This window comes from Anabas testudineus, chromosome 14, assembly GCF_900324465.2.
Source record: "Anabas testudineus chromosome 14, fAnaTes1.2, whole genome shotgun sequence".
Classification (NCBI taxonomy): Eukaryota; Metazoa; Chordata; class Actinopteri; order Anabantiformes; family Anabantidae; genus Anabas; species Anabas testudineus.
This window is the reverse complement of record NC_046623.1, coordinates 3,260,922-3,286,586: the sequence shown is the minus strand read 5'-3', so window position 1 is coordinate 3,286,586 and position 25,665 is coordinate 3,260,922. Positions and strand designations below refer to the sequence as shown.

General features: G+C 39.7%; 1 protein-coding gene across 1 annotated transcript in view; it reads left to right on the top strand.

The window, feature by feature from the left end:
• Positions 1–25,091, top strand: part of uvrag (UV radiation resistance associated gene) — a 75,312-nt gene extending 50,221 nt beyond the window's left edge. The window contains exons 14-15 of the mRNA XM_026371484.1: positions 16,345–16,436; positions 22,676–25,091. Coding sequence (XP_026227269.1) covers positions 16,345–16,436; positions 22,676–23,516 — 933 coding nt within the window. The 3' untranslated portion in view covers positions 23,517–25,091. The remainder of the gene's footprint in view (positions 1–16,344; positions 16,437–22,675) is intronic.
• Positions 25,092–25,665: the final 574 nt, after the last annotated feature.

Below are 25,665 nucleotides of genomic sequence, written 5' to 3'. Positions count from 1 at the left end.
AATAAAACAATGCTGGCCCCATCTGGTCAGTATTTGAAAAAAAATAAAATAAAAAAAACACATTCACCATCTTGGCTCTGTGTTATTCAGTCTATCCAGTGCCGTTTTTGCTTCCATGTGGATTTCATTACAGCCCTTTGACTCTGGCCAATCAGCAGCTTTTCATCTGAATTAACACAGCGGCTCTGGACCACAGAATTCTTTCAGTGGCACTTCTCATTGAGTGAGAAGAGTCGATGTCTCTTTCCCCAATTTGGTTTTGTCAAGTTAATCTCAGGCTTAGTCTTTTTCTCTGATCATCAGTCACTCTAACACTCCTCCCCATCAAATAAATTAACACCTCATTTAGGGTAGTGTCTCTGCTACACCTGCTGATGTCATCGTCCATTATGCTCTTAGGAGGAGACTATAATGGGTGGGGTGTCCTCACTGTCATGTCATCTCCTCTGCCATCAAGCCACAACTTTCTCATTATTAATGAAGCGTCTGTGATGAGTCCAGGCCTGTTGCCCCAGAGGCCACATAATCGTTTTACAGTTTTTGGAGAAAAGGGGCTAAGTGGCTCATGAAAGCAGCTGTTAAATAAACACCAGCTCAAGTTAAAAAAGGAGGCTGCAAGGGAGTTCTTTTTTTCTTTTACTTGAAATTTTATTAGTGTGAGCTGTTTTCTTTGAATCTAAGTCGATTTTTGTTTTCCAACATATTAGCTGCATGAATAATGTTATTCATCATGTGGTTCTGTGTATTAAAATTCATAGCACTTACGTACACCTACAGTATAAGCATGTATATGATTAAAAGGCATATTTGATCTAATCTATAAGTAGTATAAAATGCACAAGTTTTGTCTGGACATTTTATGTAGACATTCATATCAGCACAATTAATACAGAATTATACTAAATATGAAGTACACTGGCTCTGTGGGTGGTATTAAGGATTAGCACTGTTAGCCTCGCACCAAGAAGTCTCCGGGTTTGAAGGTGCCACCAATGAGTGGATACAACAGCTTTGAAAAGTATACAGACCCCTTCACTTTTTGCACACTTTATTTTAAATATTAATTTGAAATGGATATAGCAATTGTAGCCCATCAATCAACATCCGATAGCCCATAATAACAAATAAACATCAAATAAATTAATAACAAATAACCATGTAAACATGTTTTTAGAAAGTCCAGCTGGTTTATTAAAAATCAGAAACTGAAATGTATTTATGTACAAGTTTTCAAATCTTTTGCACTCAAGCAAACAGTTTACACTTCTTGAAAAATTTCTAGAATCACTTTTGAGATGTGTGTGGAACTTGTGGAGTCACCTTTTAGCAACCATTGGAGATTGTTTTGATGTCTCTAATGTCAGACTACATAACAGAACAAAGTCAAGTCATCAAGTCTACAGAACTCTCTGCAGACTTCTGTGATAAAAGTACGGCAAGGCATCGTTTAGCAGAACCACTCCTAAAGCAATGAGCATTCAAGGAAGCTCAGTGGCCTCAGTAATTGTGAAATGGAAGAAGATTGGAACCATTAAGGCTCTTCCTACAATTAGCAGTCAGGATACACAGTAACCGACCCAAGAACCCAATAACCACTCTCCCAGAGCTTCAGAAGTTCTCTGCACAGATGCCACACTGGAGTGATGCAAGGTCAAGTCTCTGATTGTGCTTGAGTTGTCCAGCCAAAGCCCCGAATTAAACTCCATAGAACATTTGTGGAGACACCAGATGATGGTATTTCAGCTGCTGTCACAAATGCACTGGAATCCTGAACTTTTCCAAGGTGGGCTGTGTGTGAGAATCCAAATGTCTAAGTCAGTAAGCTCAGAGATTACTTGGACTTGCACTATCCGGTGACCTCCCTAGTACAAAGTCGGCATAATGTCCGTGTATGAATAGGGCAGGTAATATTTCGGAGGATTCACCGCGAGTGAGTGGGCGTTTCCTCTTATTCAAAAAGGAAAGTATACCATAAAGTATAGGAAATATTTATCATGCTTCTGTTGCATACATAACATATTGTTTTTTAATCATGTGAATAGCTCTACTCTGATTTACTGGAAACAAAACACCATGATTTCCACGGTGTCCTCTTGCACACAATGACCACCCCACAACCCAGAAATCAAATAGATTATTTTCCTGAGGGAGAATGAATGTCAAACACACACCTCCGCAGAATGTCAGGACCTGATTCTTCAGACATAGTCTGGAGTGCATTTGTGAAAGTGGCTAGAGACACTTCCAATTCATTGTGATGGAGCTTTCGAGTAGCTGCCATTTAGAATTACATAAACTGCTAAATGGGACACACAGTCCTGGATTATGGATCTTATTCTTTTGTAAAGGAAAGATTTCAGTTTTTAACATTTATTACATTTGCGAAGGTTTTCATCTGTTCGTTGTTGTGTGCAGATTGATGGACCAAATTTGATCCAGTTAGAATTGAATCTACAGCCAAGTAAAGTGTGCACGAAATGAAAAGATCTGAATATTTTATGAATCCCCTATATGGTTTAATTTGAAGGGGATAATGGTTAAAGAAGTGTGAAATCACTGTCATCGCTGAAAGGTCACTTCCTATAAAATTGCTTATGTAAAGATTTAGCTTGACTGCATCTCAACTGTTTTGTTTGTTGTTGTAGTCCAGTTTGTTGCTTACGCCCATTTTGACGCCAAGCATCCAGCTGTAAGGTTTTAGTGGACAAATTATTGCTGATACTGTTGCTGTCACCGTGGAAACACAACCTTTTTTTAAGTAAAAACTTGTCTTGGCAAAGTCGTTGACTCATGCTTTTTAGAGCAATTAGGATTCTGTCCACAGAAACTGCACCCTGCTTTAGCTAATTATGCATCCAACTACAAATATAAACACAAATGCACATGCTATAATTATCTTATGTCAGCACACGTGTTCAGCTTGTATGTGTTTGTAGCCCTAGCCTCACAACCATTACAACAGTCAGACTGAAGCAGTTTGGAGAACATAGTTGCTTTTAAGAGTAGGAGATCACAGTTCATTCCCTTGACTGAACCAAGCAGCCAGAGAAGGTTACCTGTCAGCATCAATATCATGATTAATTTCCTCTATCACAGTTGACAAGGCTTTCTTCACCTGACAAACTCAGTCAGTGTACAATGTTTTGGGAGTAAACCACAGTTATAATGTGATCATCTGATGAGAGGTGCTGTGTTTAGATGATTTACTATGTATTATTTCAGTTCACTTTAATTTTATTTTGTCAAATTTCATCAGTGTATGTGATACATTTTTTTTCAGCCTTAGTTTTTAAAGGTATTGTCGGGTTACTGTATTAATTTACTACAGCAGTGGTTGATTTTTTATGAATTGGCTTTTTGTAAAGGAGCTGGATTGACCTTATTTTCACTTCAACCTTCAATTTCATTCCCTGTGGCCTTCTTCCAGCTTATTAGAAATTTGGAAACCACACGTTCAACCTCACACTCTTTCCCTCACTCTGAATTAATGGAACAATCTGCATAGTTGGACACCAAACGTGTGGTGGGGGAAAAATTACCACACAATAGCTTTTTGTTTCTTCTTCATCAATCTGTCTCTGCCTCTCTCTTCAAGTCCTAATTGGATTTGGTTTCTTGAGGATTAGGAAACTTTCTTTAACCAGTTAAGCATTTATTTATTTATTATGAAAACCATACATTATGGCAGATCCTCCTAAATGCCCCTAACCTAATTATGGGTACCATTTGACTGTACAGGGATTTTGTTCGAATTTAAATGGAAAGGAATGTATTATACTGTTACATATATTTTCTGTCAGGCTGTAGCACAGCGCTGGCATAGGCCAAAGAGGAAGTGGAGCAAATTAATCCAATTGTTTTAGACAAATAAATTATGGGTTTGTGGAAAAAAAAACTGAGTGGTCATTATTAAGCAGTCAAGTTAAATGGATTAAACTCTGCACAGCTTTCTGTGCTCATAAGGCCTAAAGACATCATGTGCTTCAATCAGCCAGTCTAATCACAGATTACACCTAATTATTGAGATAATGGAAATAATGTGTACTGCATAGCTTTCGAAGTTATATCAAACATTGCACATATCATACATTACATTGTGTCTTTAAGATCTTGAAAGGCCAGTCTCTGATTCTAATCAACAGTTCATTATGAGAAACCCTTTCTCTGCTTATCTATGATTGTTTCAGTTACAAGCATTGCATCCCTCTTGCAGTGCAAAATAAACTTTTAGCATCCTAAACACTATACAGGGTCATAGTTGAGCAAACCCAGATGACCAGAGAATGCTCCAGGCTATCCAAAGAAAACTGTATGAAACATGAAACATAGAGAAAAATATAGTATGTGGCTTATTTTAATTTAATACTTGAAGTCAACGAAAGGATTATTCTTTTGTTTTGTTTATTATACCATTATTCTACTTTTCAATTGTTATCCCTCAAACATGATTTTTAAGCACTACTGTATTTGCTGAACATATACACTGTATTTTACAGCACAATTTGTTTACAGTGATATTTGTGACTTGCGGTCTATAATGGGAGATGGTGAGTGATCTTGACTCAGTGTGCCTTTTACCAAAGCACAATCATTACTGTTATTTCCTATTATTCATTTTTCCTTCCAGGTTAGATCCTTAGTACACTCTGCTAATTCTTTAAATTCTACCAAACAGGTGAGCAGAATTATTAGGCAAATGGATAACCAATTATTTCTATAAAATGTACATAATGAACTAACAAATATTTTTGAAGTAATAATAAAACTGCATTATCGTAATCACTTATTAACAGTGGACTATTCATATTTTTGCTTATTTAGATACATTCATTGGCAACATAGCCACCTTTTTTTTAGTTACTTGCATGGGTTTTACGTCTATGGAAACCATTAGTTGCTTTATTAGGTCACGGACAATATTTGCCGAAGTTGCCAACACAAACTCCCTGATACTGTTCCGAGATGTACATTGCTTTCCTTGATTGTAAAACTCACACCTCACACTCAAGGGCCAACAAGTTTTCACTCAGCCATCGAGCCTTTGCTGCCTAGCCAGTCAATGCAGTACTTGGATGCAGGCAATGGAGCATTGTCCATTGCCTGCATAAATATAGTGATCCATTTGAAAGCTATCCACCCCTTCTTGTATCACTGTCCGAAGAACAAGTCTTGTGAGGTCAAAAAGGTCCAACCAGTTAATTGTTAGGTGCAATTCCACCAGTTTCTTGCCACTGTGTGTGTGCAGGGAATAAAGTCCAGCAACTTCTCTAGGAGTAATAGTCCCTCTAGTTCATTGGGATTTGCATTTCTACAACAACACTAAAGGACGATTGAACAGTTAAACAAGTTCAACTCACTCCCTAATACCTACATTTATATTGTAATGATCGTTGCAGCTTTTCTCTGTAGCACAATTACAGCACATTTATTACATTTACATTTACACATTTACTACATTTATTGTAGCAAGCAAAACACATAATCACCTTGCTTGGACAGTTTTTTAGAGTGACACATGTGAAATGCTGGGTGGTACTGTGTCCAATAAGCAGCATTAAGCATTGCCAAATAGTTCCTGAGCCTTCAGACAGAACAACATTATTCAGTGTTTTAAAAAAAAAAAAAAAAGAAAGGTGAAAACTTGCAACGTAGGCGAACCCTTTTTAATAAGCACTGTGTGAGCCACTTAATGCTATAGCTCATGTTTTCCTATTTGTACTCTCATTCCAACCAACCCAAATCTTTTGAACTCTGTGAAATATTGGAAGTCTGGGTTTCAATCTGTGGCTCTCTGGCTACTGTTTTGGTAGGACATGTAGCTGGCCAGTCAGTTGTACTGTAGGCCAGACATTTTCATTTTACTGTCATCAAGGTTGTGTTCATACTTGACAAACTGTTTCTATAGGGTAAGCTGAAAGAGGTTTAGAATGTTCTATGGCAGATGCAAATGTTTGCTATTTTTATATAGTGATAAATAGTGAGAAACAACCACACTGAATCCTATGTCAGTTAGTATTCAGTCTTTATTTCTCGCTATTGCTTACTTACCCATGACTTTGAAAACAATATTTTTGAAAGGTGGTAACGCTGACAGATGAGGAAGAATGCACACAGTTCACCATCCCAGACTCTCCCAGTGACCTCCAGTCCACCGGTAATACTAATAGAAAATCTAAAGTTGTAAAACCATCCACAAAGTAAAGAGGAAAGAAAATAATATCTTCATTTACAAGGAGTGGAATGGAGTTAGAGAGAAATTGTGGGTAGCATGAAGCCAAGATAGACATTTACCCACAAACCATATATTCATCCTCTCCTCTCTGGCTTACTATTTTCCTAGGGGTGTTGTGGAAACACAACATGTGTATAAAAACGGATTTCCCTTATAAAATACCACAACACTTTTATTCTAAATAATAAAATGACTGTGATCAGACTGTGGCTAAAATTAAAATGACTGTATTTTTTTCTGTTGGCAGTGTGTTTAGTGTGTTTGTTGTGAAATACATTCCGTCAATGGGTGTATTTTTCCATGCTAATAAAGAAGATATTAGACCTGTGCTGCACTAAGGCTATCTATTTTCCCCCAGTTATCCATCAAATATTTTGGGCTCTTTAGTATTTGGCACCATTTGCCGTAGAGACCACAAACATTTGTGGCTTACCTCAAAACAAGGTCTGTATGCTTTGAATTTTAAACTACAAAGTATTGAATTAGCATATTTACCTAGATGTGCCTCACCCAGGCCCCAGGAGTTCTTGTGAGAGCTGTCTTGGAGGATTGATGATGGTTCTGTATAGGAATACTGCTAACAGGAAGTTGACCTCAGAGTCGTGACTTCACAAACGGGGTCAGCCTGATTGGGTGTTTGGTTGCTTATAGCTCGGCTCCAGTGTTAAAGTGGTGAGGGTCATTAGCCCTGACGACCAGAGCTAGTCTCAAGGATGGTGGCTCTTCCATTAGATGTCACTATAGCACACAACACTCATTGGTCTTCTCAATGAGCAGCACATACACATACATATCATAAAGAGATTTCATTTAGACCAAAAAAGGCATGGCAGTACCCACCTTTGACCCTGCTGAATAGCTACTGGGCTCTGACGAGACTGGCATTGATGTCTTGTCACCAGCGGTCTTCCTAAATAAATTTCCTATTCATCTCTCACAGCCGTTTCCGTAATTATGTAAATCTGTTGACTAAATTTGGCAGCAACATGATACTCAGCAAAGTGTAACAATAAGTAATGCGACGGAAAAACCTGGTTTGAATTAGGGCAGCTTTTGAATCAGACTTAGGCGCAGTGAGTACACCACACCTGCATTACATTACCACAGTGTGGAAGAGACAGAGAGGAGACGAGAGCAGAGAGTTAAAGGAGAAAGCAAGCCCAGTTAAAGGATGTTAAATGAAGTGGAAGAACTTTGAGTATGCAATATTAAAAACTGTTTTATTACACGCTTGTTTGAAATGGCAACAGAGACAGGAAGTAAGAAGAATATTACATTTCACCTGTTAGTGAAGTGCTTAAACATACAGTATGAGCTATGCAGTCAGGCAGTTCCCATGACCATGAGAGTTTAGAGTTTACTTTGGTCCTTAAACATCTTACTGTGATAGGGTCACTGCTAAAGTCAATAACTTAGTCAAACACCTTAATCTTAAACATACTGCTCCACTATCTGCTATCTAATCTTGTAAAGGTGTGGATATGGTTATGAAAGTGAAAAGGCTTTAGGACTATCAAAACGACAATTTAAAGAGTACGTAATAAAGATCAAGTCTTTGCAGCAGTACCAGCAATACTGTCTTTTTTTTTTTTTTTTTTTTTTTTTTTTTTCATGTGAAAACAGAGATGCAGGGGTGAACTACAGACACATGGTAAACGCACATCTTTCAGCTCCACCTTCCCAGTTTTTTTTTTTCTTTTCATTTTTAAAGTTGTAGTCCTCAGACCTAACTGACACAGACTCAAGTGGCATCACTTGAGGGAATTTATCAAACAGTACAGAGCAATTGGTTCTTGTGACATTGAACTCTTCCTTGTTTTGTTTATTCCAGCCTTTGAAACAAACTGATCATCAGGATTCGATAGCATGGCTGAAATTTCTGGCCTTTTTGTTTTTTTGTTCCAGCACGGAATACAAATCTACATTTCATTTTCACTCTGCCTCAGATTATGTTGTCCACATTCCTCTATTGTGAATATTAAACTTAATGTGCTGTAGATCAGTTACAGACCACTATAAGCTAAAGAGCTTTAGCTGATAGAGGCTGATAAAAATAATAAATAATTAACTCATGACTTTCATTCAACACAGAACTCGTCCCCTTTTTATTATTTACATCTTTTTAAATAGTAAGTTGTTAAGTTAGCCACGATCGGCCCATAGTGTGTGGGGCTGACTAGGACACTAGGCACTAAGGATTGCACTTCTCCTTTCAGTTTTTTTTTTTTTTTTCATTCTTAGCAAAACTATTTGTATTAGCTTTCATATGAACAACTAAGTGTTCATAATACTGAACAAATCCCAGAAGACACTGTCTAAAATTGTGCTAAATGTTTGCATTTTTAAATAATCTTGCATCTCCACATCTATAATGGCTAACTTTAACATCACCTTCTAGAGTGGCTGGTCAGTTCATCTGAAAGACTTGAATTCTAATGAACTATTTATTTTCTAGTATAACATGGCCTTTGTCCCTTTAAAAGTTGTAACTGCTGCTCATACTTTTAAAACAAATAATAATAATAATAATAATAATAATAAAATAAATATAAATATGACTATGTTTAAATTTTAAATCTTTGCCAAACTAGAGATGGCATTTTACTGTCAGGGGTGTTAATTTAATTCACACAAATGTGACTGTAAGTTATTACTTATGTAGACTTATTTCTGGAATTAATGGAAGCACATGATCAATTGGTCAAAATATTATATTGGTATATAATGTCATGAAAAGATTGATCTGACCTCTGTCCATGCAATGCGAAATACAAATACAGACATTGCCTAGCAAGAGACATCACCTGTCAGGGTGGACTAGGTCTAAGTTGTGGGTTTTTTTTTTTTGTCTGAAATTGCATTGTTGTTTCTGCATAGACTATTGTGTATAATATATTTTTTTTTACTTTCCAGAAGTTGCAATAATGTGATACTTTGTCCTGTTCTTATTTTGTTTACCCCCATGTTTGGTCCATTGGGCCACGGCCCTACTCATTACAGTAAGTTGTACTTCTCATTATGGCAATTCTGACCATCTAAATCTAATGTAAGTGAAAACAATGCAAGAAACGCTAAAACCATTGTAACCATAACTTAGAATCTAGCATGAAAATTAAAGAAATGTCTTTTACAAGTCATGTATGAGACGTCAGGGATCCTTTACAGTGTACATATGTGGGAGGATATTTGATGTGGTAAGCAAACAGCTATTGTGTTTATGAAGCTTGATTCCCAGTCTGGCATAAAGACAGGATAATTATGATGGTGGCACATATTCAAGGCCAGAAAACTGTGGAAGTGAATTTCTGTTGTGAATGAATTATATGATTCTAGCCAGACTCAAACAACTGTTCAGCTCGGTTCTGTATATTTATAGAGACACATGAAAGGCTGCAGTGATTAATCAAGTTAGACTTCATATTCCATGTTATACCACATGATTGTTGAGGTTTTGAACCTCTGTTGCACCATGTAAGGTTTTACCTAACATTGTCCAATACATAGCTGCAAACGTAAAACACTGAAGAGGGCAAGGGATAACTATAAATGTATGTCAAATGCTGAAAATGTAGCTTTTTCTTATTCTCATATTGTCATTCTCCCATCTGTGGCTATCTTGTATGCATCCTGGTCAACATTCATAATTTGCCTGTGATACACCAGATGGGCAGAATTATAAAAGCACAGCACTGTAACAAACATAATCAGCCATTTCAAATCCACCAGTGAGCTAGAAAGCGCTTCCAAGATGGTGGGTTATGAATGATATAAATCAGAGGAAAAAAATCAAAACAAAACAGATGAATAATTATATAATAATATTTTTTTAATATTTATTGGTAACAGTAGTTTTATACAGGCCAGCATGGTGGAGGACATCTTAGAATTGCCACCTCACAGCTAGAAGATCCCTGATGCAAATTCAGGTCAGCTTTTCTGTGGTGAATTTCCATGTCTTAGTGCTTGCATAGGTTTTCCACCGAGTAAAGACACCACGGCCCTCAACAGGATAAGAGGAATATTGATGATTTGATAGTTTTATTTATGCATTTAGATTAAAATTCTCACCCTCACTTAGGATCCATGTACCTTGCTACCTGTGTGTGTGTGTTTTTAGTTTTTGTGTCAATTAAAAAGATTTAGTTTTAAAATGAAAATTACATTTTATGAATTAAACCAGAGCACCTACTGATTAGCAGTGTTTATATATGATGTTTGTATAAGCTAATACTAGAAACGCAATTTAAATGTCTAAGTTTGTTAGGCTGGTACATTTAGATTTGAGTCTTTCATTCAGAAAACTGACTTACAAGACATGTGGCCTGTTTGGGGTCAATTTTAGGCCAGTTTGAATGTAGAACCTCAGGGGAATTGTGTGTCTTTTTAGCAGTTGCACTGGTAACTACCTAGCTCTCATTTTGTGGTTTTGCTTCAAGGTGAGAAATCGACTGTTATTTATTGTTTTTTTCCCCATGCCCTAAGTGATGGTCAAATATAGTGATCTTCTGCTGTATTGTAGATTTTGGGTTAAAATAAATATACTGTCTGGCTTGTATCTTGGCCACATAAGATAATGCCAATGTCGTAATTCTTCTGGACGAGTCAAACTGTTTATTGAAGCGTCAAAACAATAGATCAGGCAGAAATCTCTGTATGTAAATAAAGTGTTTTAAGGTTTGCACCATATCAGCCTAACTGAGGTGAATGAGTTGTTTATTATCTCAAAGCTGTACTCAGCCTTCCAATAGTTGGCAACAACAATTCTGTTGTCAAACAGAAAAAAAAGATGCCAATCAAGAGATCGTGAGCTGTATGTGTGAGCCACAAATGCTGCTGTTAACAATAATAACACAAAAAAGTTAGATTGACATGCCACTGTGTTAGTTTCTTATACAAAGGCAAAGACACATACGGAGAGTATTAAAACAAGAGCATGCATACAAATTACACATTTAATGACAACTACAATCAAGAAGAGTAAAAAGTTCAAATACAGCCAAAAGGAATAGGGAAAGTTGGCGCTCACAGTGTTGTGTGAAGGAATTGCAAATTCTTGGCTGGAATTGACAGCTCCATTAGCTTAATCATGAACAAAGCATGAACGTTGGGTGGGGTATGTGGTTTTAATGCATAAGCCAAATGGCTCCAGAGGACACTGTGGATGCCCAACAGCTGTTCTCATAACCCAAGAAACTGCTGGTTATTGGCCATTTTATTGCAAGTCTTTCTTGCAATTACACATATTAAAAACTTGGAAGAGTGCAGTACAGTGCCACCCGTAGTGGTCTAAATAGACATGAATGCAGCATTAGCTAAAAATTCAGCACATTAGAGTACCAACAGTTTTCACTGTTTAATTGGATGGCTTGGATGTGTTTTGATTATTACGACTCAAAACAGAAGGAGATTAGTTTGTCTGACCATTTGTTTGGTGTTCAGGTCAAAGCTTTGTTAGCTTTAGTTTAATAATCAAGAGCGCAGCATGCACATTTTATAGTATTTCCTAACAGAATCAGTAGAAATGATGCTCAAAGTGGCTGGAACTCTTTCATCACGCTCTAACAAAGATTTGTCCACACAAGATTTGTTGCAGGACATTCCTCTACACTGTGGTTTCATTCAGTTCTTATTATATTATTTGTTTTTACATCTCTTTACTCACTGGTATGTAACTGTTCATGCACAACTTATAATTCAGAACCTATAAAAAAATTGCAGTGAAAATACTGAATAATATAGAAGAAACAAACTTGAAATTTTTAATTGCAGTGTTGGTCTAAAAAGACTGAAAATTTTATTGCAATTTTGTTGTTCGGCTTGGTCTGTGTCAGTCATTCTCTGCTGAACTATCCAACTCACACTTTGATCAGAGGGATGGGGAGCACCTGGACAGTCCCCCTATAACAAGCTATCACAGGACCTAACAAGCTTCCTGATTATCTTCTCCAGGGAGTATGTAAAACCCATGTACTCTGTAAAATAACCATTTCTATTTTTACCCCAGTGGACCAAAACATACTGATTGTAGACCACAGGGTAATTGTCCATGATGCAGCTCAGACATGCACAGGATACCCCAGAGCTTGATTTGAAGACTTTTAACCTCTTGGCACATAAAATCCAACGGTCTTGATGAAAATATCCTGTGTCCCAGTTTCCTCCACCGCCCATCTCCAGTGACTCTGGAAGACCACTCCTCAAATGATGCATAACGTGCCTCATGAACAGTTGCAGTGTCTACGCTGGCGAGCAGTTTCTGTAGTGACCTCATGTCATAAAAGACGGGGAGGGGAGAGGTGTGCTTTGTTACCTGGGCTACCCTCCTAAACCACATCATCAGCAATCAGCCTCAAAAGACTGTGCAGCCGGCCCACAATCGAGGTTGGTTCTGACTGTGATTTGTACTGACAAACTCAAGGAAACAGTAATATGTGGCATAAGCCTGGCTGTGTTTATTTAGCCGCTGTACAGAGCTCAGAGCAAACAAGCAGGTTCTGCCAAGTGATGGGTGGCATGTACTGTAAACTGACTGTAAACAGTTTGAGTGTATTCATGTGTGGTCATAGCTTCAGTGGATTGGCAGGCTGGGGCTATATAAACTGCTGGACTCTTTGGGGTTGTTACACTATCTTTGTGATGGATGAGAATGTGTCCCGAAATTCTCAGATGTGTTGAGTCAGTTGTCCTCACCTTTATCAGACTCTCACACACATTCATACCAAACCTTAGAATCATCCCAACTGATTACCCACTACACATGCTGAAGACTCTTCAAAGCCCTCAGTGGGTTTAGTTGAATAACTAAACAGGGAAGGGGAAGGGAGTGTCCAGACACAGAGGTGTGAACAGCAATAAGGAGACCTAGCCGGCTCTTTTTCATCGTGTCATCATGTGACAGAGCCCTAGTGGTTGTCCCCCAGTGCAACCCCCTCCCCATCTAGGTCCTCTCGCCTTTCAGCTGTCCTCAATGGGCCCTGGGAATTTCTCACCACGATCTGGTTAGCTCCATTACAAAGAACCCCGTGGCCAGTTTGAAAGCACTCTTCCATACACATACACACAAGCATGCAAAGGACTCCACCAACATTTATCACAAGCATGTATGAAAAGGAAACTGGAAATGACAAGCTGTCCCAAGTGGACTGATTCTGAGCAATTTGTATGATCTGGACTGGAGTTGTTGACATAGAAACACTGAGGGATTGTTTCTTGATGCTGTGTTTGTACAAAAAATTCTTCGAGGTACCAATTTTACTGGCTTTTGGAGTGAGGAACCATGTTTTTGTGTGTAACAGAAATCAATCAGTTGCTTGTTTTTTTTGTTTTTGTTTTTTTTTTTACCTTGTGTCAATTACAGCACATTGCTTCATATCAGTTACAACACACTCTAAAAGAATAGTTTGGGTTTACAGACCAGAATCTAAACCTTTCCACTCAGCTGTTTGTTTCTATTCTATAGTCAAAGCTTTCATGGCTTTGACTTTTGGAAATGACACCCAGCTTCATGTCATTAGCCTGCCTCACACTTTTCTTTCTTTTTTACAAGATTCTCTGTTCCTCCAGATGACACAGCCGAGTCGCTAATGTGTTTCTGGTTGTCTTTAGCAAGCACAGAAGAAAGGTGGGGGCTGATGTTTGCATATTCAACAGCCTGCCTCCAGGATATATGCCCTCCCAGGACGAAGTTCATGAGCAATACATATACATACGCATATAGTGCACTCTGTGGAGAAACGTAATGCTATTTCCACCAGGGAGGGCCAGAGCCATTTATGAATATTGATAGAGACTGGCTGGCCGTGGACTGGATCAGCTGCAGTAGGGCTGCAGCTTTCAGCCTGTCTGAATGTGTTTAACACACCTCATTACAAAGACAGTGTGATGCAGCAGTCACCCAGTGCTCGTGGCTCTGCACTACTGCCAACCAGACACTTAGTCCAAGTGTTTTTGGTGCCCGTTGGCAGAGATTTGACAAAAACCTGAGGGAACATTAATGCAGATACAGTTTACAGATACAGTTTAGAATTTGTCTCTGTCGGCTATATGCTACACAGTACAAGCCTCTTAAAGTAGGAAAAACAATAGGATGCACACATTCAAATGCACACTGATGCTCTTTCTCTCTTCCACACAGTCAAACATACGGGCATGTAATTTGACATAGGGTGTCTCTCCGACAGTGTGGTTGTTACACCTCAGAGAACAGGCGTAGTACTGGGGTTTAAAGGCACCGCTTTGTTACGCCTGCTAGCTGAGTATCAAAGAATGTATACAGTATAACCGATGAATGCTGTTTACCTTTGCTGAAGCCACAATATTTATTCTTTACTTCTATCTGATTCATTATTTCTGATTCATACTTTCTAGACCATCCATGAGATTGGGGTTTTCTTCTTTTTATAGCATCTGGCCACAGAACAAGCAGGCCCCTCTGCCCAATGACGCTGCACTCTTTCTGCTTCTAAACTGGTGGTGTTATTGATCTTGGCCTGCTGTTTTAAACCCAGTTCCGTTCAGCCGGCCCTGTGGAAGGCTCAGCACCGTCATTTGGTCAGACGCAGAGGTTTAGTCTGAGCCATGAATGGATCTCTGTGTTGTTCTCATAGGTTTCTCATAGTTTGGACTGCTCCATCACCAGCTCGGTTTCAAGGCGACACCCTTGTCCAGCTCTCTCAATCTGAGGTGCTTTTGATAAAATCCACCATTGATACTGTCATGATTCTTATTTCCTTAAGGCCAGAATACATGAACACATTGGGACTTGTCATACATACACCATACCATTCAAACAATGCAGCACATAAATCTGGCAGCTGCTTAGACAGGCTGGGATTTAGCCATTTTATGTGAAGTAGAAAGTTGACACTGTCAAAATGACCTTACATGTTAATGCTTTTATGGCATTCCTCTGGCCATTATTCAAGTGTTTATGTGATCTGGCTGGACCCTGACTATTACATATTTTGCCTCAAGAAAACCTCTATGGATGCGGTTTCAGAGGAGGGTTGCTTAAACCCTGAAAACAATGTATCTGCTTCTAAGCTGTAAAACTAAATTCAAGGAAAAATTACCTTTGACCTTTTGAGTATAAAACATTTAAAACATGGCATTTTTTCTCCTTAATTCCTATAATGTGATTCATCCATTATATGATGATATACTAATAAGCAGGATATTATCCAGGATGTGGGGTGTGTTAGTCATATGCGTCATCTCTTTATCTTTTCAGCAGAAGTGTGTGTGTGTGTGTGTGTGTGTGTGTGTGTGTGTGTGTGTGTGTGTGTGTGTGTGTGTGTGTGTGTGTGTGTGTGTGTGTATATAAATGTGTATAAAACATATAGTGGTTGTTGCAGGACCCAAGTGGAAACAAAACAGATGTCAGCTGGTGCAGACAGTGTGTGTGACAGAGGGGCCTCGGAGATATACGCCGGACGTGCAGCATGATGCTCCTCTGCTGTTCAGTAATATAGGTTAAATAAACTCTCTGGGACCAGAGCTGGCTTACTGTGACATCACTCAAATGCTCTAGCAGCTATTTCTGGCACTAGAGCCAGAGTTTCAAGGTGGCCTTGATGAGTTTTTTTTTTTTTACTGAATTTGATGCTGTCATCATAAAATAAAGCACTGTAAAACAAAGAGGGGAATATTCAAAGCCAAATTTAGAAGTGGTTCTACTGGACATGGAGAGGCCATGGGAATGGGGTTTCTAGTGTGCTGCATTGCCCCATTTTGTCCAGATGTTTTAGGAGCACATTTGGTATTTCTTGCCACCCACATCTCACCCTGTCTTTCCACACACCTTGCATATTAGCGCACATGCCTGTTATCAGAGAGGGATGCCCATTGTGTGTCCAGATGATTAATAGTCCCAAGGGTCTGATGGGGGAGGGTGTAGAAATGTGTCATGGTAAAAGTATGTAGACTTGAGACCTTTCCTGTAGGTGATATTTCTTTCTTCTCCAAACAACATCCAAACATGGAGAATGTGCATGCGTGTCTTAGTGATAATGGACCACAGCACACTACAGTATACAGTATGTATGGCTCAATGCTAAAAGTTGTTTGAGGTGAATGACACTGCAAGTGTGTGTTCTCTTTTTTTTTTCTTGCAGCTGAGATATCAACATAGCTTGACCACCCCAGATCTGCAGCAGACACTACCCAACCTGAAGAACTTTCTGGAACATGGCCTGCTGGTCCGATGGTAAGAAGACAGACAGTAAGAAGAGACACTTTGCACAAATATTTTGTCATAGGCAACAAAAGCCTGAGAGATAATTTTATATTCAGGCATAAACATACAGTATATTTACTGCCCCCAACCTGCCACTAAGGTAATCTTGTTCATGCAAAGTAAAACTAGGTCGTTTGCATAAGGTTAGCAATCATCTAATTAACAGAAATGTTTCTAAAAGAACTAAATAGCCAGAGTTGAAAAGTTGTACAAAAGTTGTTTGTTAACTTTGCTCGATTGAACGATTGTCTGAAATTGCTTACCTGAAAACATCTAAGGTAAATGTTAAAAATGCTACACTTTGCCTTTGCAGGTACAGTGGCTTTTGGAATTTCATGGCTTTCTGCATGAATTTGTCATAAAGTCAAAATATATATGATGTGCCTAAAATAATAACACATCATATTTGTTAATACTCTTGACTTAGATGATTAGATCAGAAATAAATGCAGAAAAACACAAAATTTCAATAGGTTCACATACTTTTTCTTGCCACTTGTATGTACAACTTCTGCACATCATCAGTCCCTCCACATTTTAAAAAGCAGCTGTCGATGAGACGTTCAGTAACTGCTGAAATGTCCTGGTGAATTGGAATGCTTAGATCTCTGCCTGTATTCTTCTACAGTCTTATGGCCTGCAAGTAACCCTTCACTAAAACCTGGGAGTTGGTCTACATAAGGCTTCAGCTCTATTGCCCTATTAAAGAGAAGGCTGTCTTTGATCTTCACTCCTCTCCCAGGGTTAGCAAGGGGGAAAATGTGTATTACACACATTAATTGAATAATCTTTTGTTTTGAAAGGAAAGAAGCCATGAAAAGCCTGAGCTCTCACATCAACCTCTCTATCCTAAATGAGAAGTGGAAGGGCCCAAAGATAGATGAGATGAAAGCACAGGACCGCTAACCCTGAAGCCACATATACTTGTGTCTACACACTTGTGGAGGTTTTTAAAGAAGTGGAGATACAAGTGTAACTTTTCCACAGTGGCTTGTCACAGCCACACTCCTCTGTGACGAGACCACACAGATGGAAACAAAAAAAAAAAATTGATCTGCCTCCTTTCTCTTCAGCTCAGTGAACTAAAACACTCACAGATTCACAGGAAATAACCAAACTACAAAAAATGGTATATAAAAAACACGTTAAAATTTAAACAATTTAAGCATGCTTATTGGACCTTCAGCTTAAAGTCAGGATGAGGAGGTGTCACAGTGCCCTGTAATATGAAGGATATGCACTGATTTTTATTCACCCACTGTTGCACCATTTTCTTTCTATATCAGTTCCAGTTCCCCTTTCCCAATTGTTTGAAAAAAATCTAAATTCAGATACAGTTTCCAGCACTGGGGCCCAGACTATGAAATATGGATGTATAAAAATGCTGCTTGGCAGCTGCAGGTAATTATTCCATAGACTGTGTAAGAGAGGCTAATCCACTTCCTCTATCCCTCCTTGCCACCTCTCCCTCTCTATCATGCATCCAAACAGGGATGATGTGATGAAGGATGTGACTGGAAGAACTGTTTCCAGAACCGATTTGGAAACATTCCTCTCTACATATTAAACTAATTCAGCATGCATCCAGTTTGCAGGGAGAGCCTAGACCAAGAGGATTGCAGGTTCATCTTGGACATTTTAAACAAAGGATGGAAAAGATATGGAAAGAGTTCAGAGTTCAAGAATCTACTATAAAATGTCTTAATTTTGTACAGTAGGTTATGTAATCCTTTCCTGGCAATCTGCTGATCATATCTTCATAGATTTTCAAGCAGTATTGTCTCCGAAACACTTCATAACATGTCACTATATATACAGTCCAGTTATGGTGAAGAATGGGCAGTATTGTTTGTTTTTGTTTTTTTGTCGCTAAAGGATAAGAAACAGCGGAAAAAATGGTGAATCTATTACAGAGAGGAAGACAGAGACAGTACCTAAAACCAATTCTTTATAAACTGCACCGTCTGTTGAGATCAAAGCAAACGCATTCAACATGCTCCCATTTGCCGCCCCACATCCGCTAAGGGCCTGGCAAAGGTTCAGAGGGTCCTAATCCCACTCCGATGCCTGCAAGCAGGGTTACGTACACAGGGGAAGGCAAGGTGTGGCAGATCGCCTTGCCGGGCAGATGGAACACTGCAGCTGGATGATTTGAACTTCCCCAGAGACCCCATAGGGAGTGAAAGCTTAGCAAAACCACGTTAACCCCTCGTGTTACATGATGTACACAAAGACTTGATGGTTGTTCATGTGATATTCTGCAAAGTTGCACTGGTCCTTCAAGCAACACTATCTTCTTATGCTTTGGAAATAATAATGTGAACATGATAGTTTTAGTTGTAATAAAGCCTCTAAAATCTGTAAAATGGTCATGGATGTAATAAGAAAATATTCAGTACATTTTCCCCCAATGTTTCACAGCCAACAAAGTACTGTAGTAGTCTTAAGTAAGAAAGGATGCAGGATCTCACACGTACAGATCATTAATAACCTAATGCATCCATTTTAAATAAAGTTATTACAAAGCCCATCAGACACAGTAGATATAAATAAACAGTAGCAAGACAATATACTACAGAGGAGTAAAAACTACTTTAACTGTTATTCTAATGTTTCTTTACTGCCAAAATGTTAATATATAAAATATTTTGTTAAACAGGATAGTCTACTAAACTGTTATTGAATGAATGATGCAAGAGAGCAGTAATACAGGAATATTTAATAAAATCATTTATTATAATGCATTTATATTGGCGTTTACCTTTGTATCAGTGTCTTTTGTGTTTTGCTGTTTCTGTTTCTTAGTAGATGGTGCATGTCAGATAATGCACTATTCAACAGCATGAGGGTGTTCTCAACTTGCTGATCGTTTTGCTCACACTGTGCTGGGGTTGACTCCTTGTTTTCAAATGCTAGGCAGTCAATAAATCCTGTGTTGTGTAAAAAGACTTCTACCGTAGTGCATATCAGATTTTTAGTAATGTTTGCTCTAGTAGTTTCGTAGGGATTTCCCTGACCACATCAAACAGCCAAATCTTATCTGCCGTTGTTTGTTTTGGCCCAAAATCGTGGCTCCTCAGCAGGATTTGGATATGAACAGGGGCATGTTGTTAAGCCTGTCGGGGGATTGGACAGTGGAACGGTCTGGCTTACACAATTTCTGAGCTGGCCTAAAATATGCCAGGTTTGACATCAGCATTGGAAAGGAAGAGAGCAGGCAAGCATCTTTAGAGGAGTGAAGGCTATTTCTGGCTCAGCATGTCAAGTCTTCTGCGTGATGATTTAGACAGAATCCTCTTAGCAGCATTTACAGTGTGCAGTGAAGCTGTTGTCAGAGTAGTGCAACAGAGAGTGGGCCCCAGTGACACTTAAAGACTTAAGACTCTACTGTAGGGGTGTAGCTTGGAATACTACACAGCGGCGTGTCATACATCATAGGATGATCCACAGGCCTTTTTCCTATACGTATGGTATGTTGAGCTGCTTTCATGATTACATTTTGCTTGTCAAGTATGACATAGACAAAGTTGGATGAAATACAAAATATGAAATTCCTCATTATGCAAAAGAGGTGAAATGCTAACATTAGCATGCTATCATGCTCTTAACTGCAATGCTAACATGCTGATTTTAAGCAGGTAAATGTTTACCTGGTTCATGTGGCACCAGGTCAGGAAATGCCAAGTCATTCAGATTTATCCTCTGGGGACCATGAACATACACTCACTTGCCAGTTTACTGGGTACAACTTGCAAAAACTAACAGTCCTGCAATAAATTATTTAAAGTATTCTGTTGATTATTTCATCAATTAATCAAATAATCCAGTAAGAAATAAGTTTGCTTCATTAAATTGCAGCAGGAAATATACTCGAGAAAAAAAGTAAGTAAGTAGGTTTCTATTTAGAAAAATCTATACATGTTATTGCTACTTACTGGACCAGAGTGGTGGACCAACCAATTCTTCAATATTACAATCCATGAATTTCACTCCAGTCCTTCGAAAAGCAGTTTAAAGTTTATGCGTACAAACATTTCACACATGGCTACATTTTATAGACTGTATGTGGCCTAATTGCGTGATTAAAAAAAGCATATAATCAGTATAACAGTTAAAATATTAAAAATGTTTTATGACTGTTAGAGATCTACTTGGCTGACACACCCAATCTCCCCTGCTACTCATATGCTGCAGCGCAATATGGCACAAATAATAGAACAAATGGAAGCCTAACCAAGACACAGAGTGGAACAAAATGAAACAGCCCAAAAATGCAACTCATCAGTATACAACAAACAGACGTGTGTGTGATGACCTTGTGATTTTTATGCCACTGTCAATTCTGCATTTGTTTATGGTATAGATGGGGAATTAAAATCGGAGAAAAAGAATTACTGGAAGAAAGTGGCTGACAGTAAATTAAATCAAAGCCATGTAATCAGCTAGCTGCCATGAGCGCATCACTCAGTCAAACTAAGAAAAATGTAGTAGTGACTTGTAGCTTATAAATGATGCACGAACATCATAAACTTTTCACTCAGGACCAGTTGTCTCCGGGTTTCCCATGTCGTGTTTCAAAGAGCCTGAACCACATTTTCCACTTACTCAAATGATAATTGACTTCTCATGACATGTGTCTCTATTCCTTTCTACCAAATCAGGTTTAGAATTCTTGGACTGGCATTTAAAGAGGCCATGATGGTTTCATTTGGAAAGGCACAGATAAGTGTTTGAGATGGCAAATAATTGAACTTCTGTATTCTTTGTGTGTGTGTGTGTGTGTGTGTGTGTGTGTGTGTGTGTGTGTGTGTGTGTGTGTGTGTGTGTGTGTGTGTGTGTGTGTGTGTGTGTGTGTTTTCATTTCATTTCCAGAAAATTAGGTGTTAAAGGGCACATTGTTTCAATTTTGCCTCAAAATGCTGTGACAGTTAACCATGTGCTTGTTAGGGGAAGCAACTTGAGCCAGTTTTTTTTTTTTAAATACGATGTGTTTCGATGGACACGTATTGCCAAGTAAAACACAGTCCATCTTTTGTTCTTAAAAGGAGCACTATCACATGATTAGGTCATTACTCTGTATCTTTATTTTCTTAACCCTGACCTCAGTTGACTATGTAATTTTGATGATCTGTGTGTCTCTAATTAGCTTTAATATTAGCCATTAGGTGTGTATTTACAGGTTGTTATTGTTAGCGGTTTCATACAGTAACTTCAGGCTGTAGATGGTTCTCATTTACTGTATCACAGGCACTTTGAAGTTTGACACTTGTCTCTTCAAACTGGACTGACTGTTCTGCCTCTGAATCCTGTCAGGACCACCTCAGAAGGGTGTCTACATGGGTCAAGGTCATGGCCCTGTTCACAAGCTGTCATGCATTTGATAGTGCAGCTACCCATCTGACTGTGAACTAGTACACAGTAACATCCAAGTGTCAACCAGAGCTCTCCTCACTGATGTGAAAGTGCTGCTGTTTTAAGAATAACGTCCTCAGCAAGTGGCAAAGGAGAGGAGAAAATTTACAAGGGCATCTATTATGACTTCATGTCCAACCGAACAAGCAGAGATTTGTCCTCAACTCTTCAACCAACAGATGTAAATCTCTAGAGAGAACACAGAGGCCCTGCTTCACCTTTGACCCCAACAGTACAGTGCCTTGGCTCCTAAGACTGTCCACGTTAAACAGACCACTAAGTAGTCCTCTGAATTATACATGGCCTTAGCTATCGGAAGAGGCAGTGAGGCCCCCATTTAAGTAAATTTATGGCTGCAGTGCTGGCGCAGGGCGGGGTGTCCCAGATCCTGAGTCTGTTATCTGTTATGGAGCAAAATGTCTGACATACTTGGTTGGACGCCTGCTGCGCTCTTCCACTCAGCAGAACGTGAGTGTAGTCTCACAGGCTGCACAAATGTTTTTGGAATGTTGTAAGGTGAAGTGATTTACAAAGAGCTCCAGCTGTCTTTCTCCTGGATCAGGGGAAGGGAGCTGGCTGCTTTGTGTGGAGCAGTGCTGATGAAATCAGTGGAGAACCAGGTCCAAATACAACTCCTTAGGAGAATCCCTGCAATCTTGGCTTTAGAGCTTATTCATGCTCTAAGAAGTGGAAAAAAGTCTAAATCTTATCTTGAAGAAAAAACATGCAAGTTATTTTATCATAATTGCTTTTGATATGCCCTTACTCAATTAGTTTCCTCTCTTTCTTCCATGCAGTGACCGTCACCAAGTCTCCAGCTCCATCCCAGTGCCGACCAAGTCCCAGCTTGTTGCATCAGCTGCCTCAGATATGGGCTACACCTGCCACACCAGGTCCCCAGACCGAGGCCTGAGGAAAAGGGCAAGCTCAGAAGCAGATGATCTCAAGTACAAACAAAACCCTCCACCCAGCTACAACACAGCCATGGGTGAAGACCAGCCCCCAGTTGGCCTGTCACCACCATCACCTTCACCCAAACACATGCCCTCCTCCCTTGATGCCAGCATGGCCTCACTTAACCTGACGAAGGCTATGGAACATGATGAGGAGGACGTGCAGAAGGAAGAGAAGGAGCAGGGTGAGGAGGCGGCAGAGGAGGTGGTGCGATGCAGAAGCACTGACAAAGAGATAGAAGTAGATAAAGATGAGACTGAAGAGCAACCGCGCTGCAGCAAAGTGGCAGCCACCTCCTCCACAGTGCAGGAAACTGGTGAGGATACTGTGGCCACAGTTGAACACACGGGCACCATGAATGGTTCTTTGGTCCCAGGACAGGTGCCCGTTAGCCTGGTCCCAGAACTACGCTGCTCTGTTGAGCAAGCGGAGGAAATTATGGGCACAGAAGCCACTGGTTTAGGCCTGGGGTTGGGATTAGGGATGGGGTTAGGGCTAGCGGACGAGGCCCGTCTGGAAGACTACCGCTGCATCCCGGTGGACCACGCAGTAGCTGTGGAGTGTGATGAACAGGTGCTGGGCGAGCTGGACGTGGCTGGATTCGAGGAGTTCTCCAGGCGCATCTATGCACTAAACGAGAACATGTCCAGCTTCCGCAGACCACGCAAGAACTCTGATAAGTGAGGGAGAGGACCTAAGGAGAGAGGGAGGCACGAAAAACTTGCACAGGGGGTTTGGATAAATCCAAGGCAGGGACTTGAATTGAGAGGACAAAGGCGTGGTCTTCACTCCCTTATAGCAACATCAAAAATCATAGGAGCTAATCTGAATAACGACCAATTTGCACTTGTTGTAATCACTTCCATAGCAAATGAAATGCAGTTAGTATGTGCAAGTACTGGAACAGTAAGCTTAACTCCCATTTTTAACCTAGAGTAAATATATGGCACAAAACATATGTTTCTGTGTTAATAATCACCCTCCAGGTTAAACCTGACACAGTTATTGTTTTCTGTTGTTCCACACCAGGGACCATTACTGTACAATGGTGCTCCAACTGTAGCCTCATTGCACACACCCTAACTGTTATAACAGCGGTAACATCATAACCAAAAGTACTTTTAACACATCCACACCCAAAGTACAGCCTTAGCATACCAGGGTATAAGAATTCAGTGCAGCAGCTCCAAATTCCTTTCCTTATCACTGAGCAGAGCAGCTTCTGCAAGCTGCAAGATCTTCATTTGTAGTGTTTAATCAGTTTCAATCAGTGTGGTTGCAACTGTAACTTTCATCTCAGCAGATCATCTTTCAGTTCACAGCCTGCCGTCCCAGTACTTGCATCGTTTTGACTGTTCAAGCAAATGTTTAGACGCTTCCCGAGCCTTCATTCAGGTTGCATGGCAGTGGGCCCATGCAGGTGGGAGGACAACGGGCGTGTGTACACGTCAAGTGTGTCGGGGCTTCACATTAGCATGCAACCACAGTCACATTTAGGCTTCAAGTAATCTCACCAGTGACCTTTGAACACAGCAGGGTTCTGCTACTTGAAAGCGAGGTGGGAGCCGGATCCAGTGGCCCAGTCGGAGACTCCCTAACTGTGACACGATGATCAACAGCTAAACCCACCTGTCAGAGAGATTTCTCCGTGAGGTCTTATTAAGAGTGGCAGGTTGGAGCTCACAGCACATGGCAGGGAAAAGTTGCAACTGTTTTTCTGTCCAAAAATAAAAATCTGTCTGTGTTCTGTTGCAATGTCTGACTCAGGCTCCACTGTAAACGTTAATTACAAGTGTTTCAGTCCCACAATCTGTGGTGTTCTGTCTGTTCTGAGTTCTTTCCTGCACCGCTGTTCAGTGATTGCATTATTTAATTCTCTCAACGATCGTGTGTTCTTTGTTTCAAACAAAATCAATATTTAGTTTAATTTTCCCCAATCACATAGGATGTAACTCATTCATATTGTCTAACATTAGACTGATATCATAACCAGTGTGTGGGTCCTGACCTGGACAACTGCTTTGCATCACCTGCCATGGCACAGAAGGACTCCGCACCAGCAGCCCACTTTGTGTCTCAGATCCAGTACTGTGGTTGCTGACTGTTGAGCAGTATTGTATTTAAAACTAAAAGATGAACCATGTTAGACCGTTTCCATAAACTGCTACAGTTCAGTAAGTGGTCATGTACATATACTTTTGTATGGAAGGTTTTGTTTTGTTTTGTTTTTTGTTATTAAAATCCTGCAGTCCAATGGCATGGATGTATGTATCCCCCTTTAAAAGAGTTTCTGTCTGTGTTTGTATTGGTGTGCGTGTGCCTTAATGTTAGTCAGCCATTTCAAAATGATAAAGCCCATTAAAATGCCTGTAAAGGTGTTTTGTACACAACAGCACAGCGATGCCAAGACACCTAATCAGGACGGATTAGACAATACCAGTGTGGTTCCATCTGTGGCTCCTCACATGTCCACAGGATATTACAGCACTATTTCATCTGAGCCATTTGAGGACAGGAGAAATAATGCAGGTGCATATTTTGTACAGACTGAGGCGCACAGGTCTGGCAGGTACAGGACAAGCGCTTCATCTTTCCTGCTTTTCTATGTTTTTCATCTGCTGGGAAAACGGCCCATCTGAAATAGTTTACATGTAAGTCCAGTAGAGACTTTTGTTCATGAGCTTTCAGATATAAAAGGGCAAACAATTTCAATTTAAATGTAACATCAGAAAAAAAAAAGATGAGCTTCTTCTGTCTGTGTAATAATTAGTACTTTAACCAGTATCTCAGAGCAGCAGCTGTGACACCTGCTTTTATTTTGTGCCACATTTGT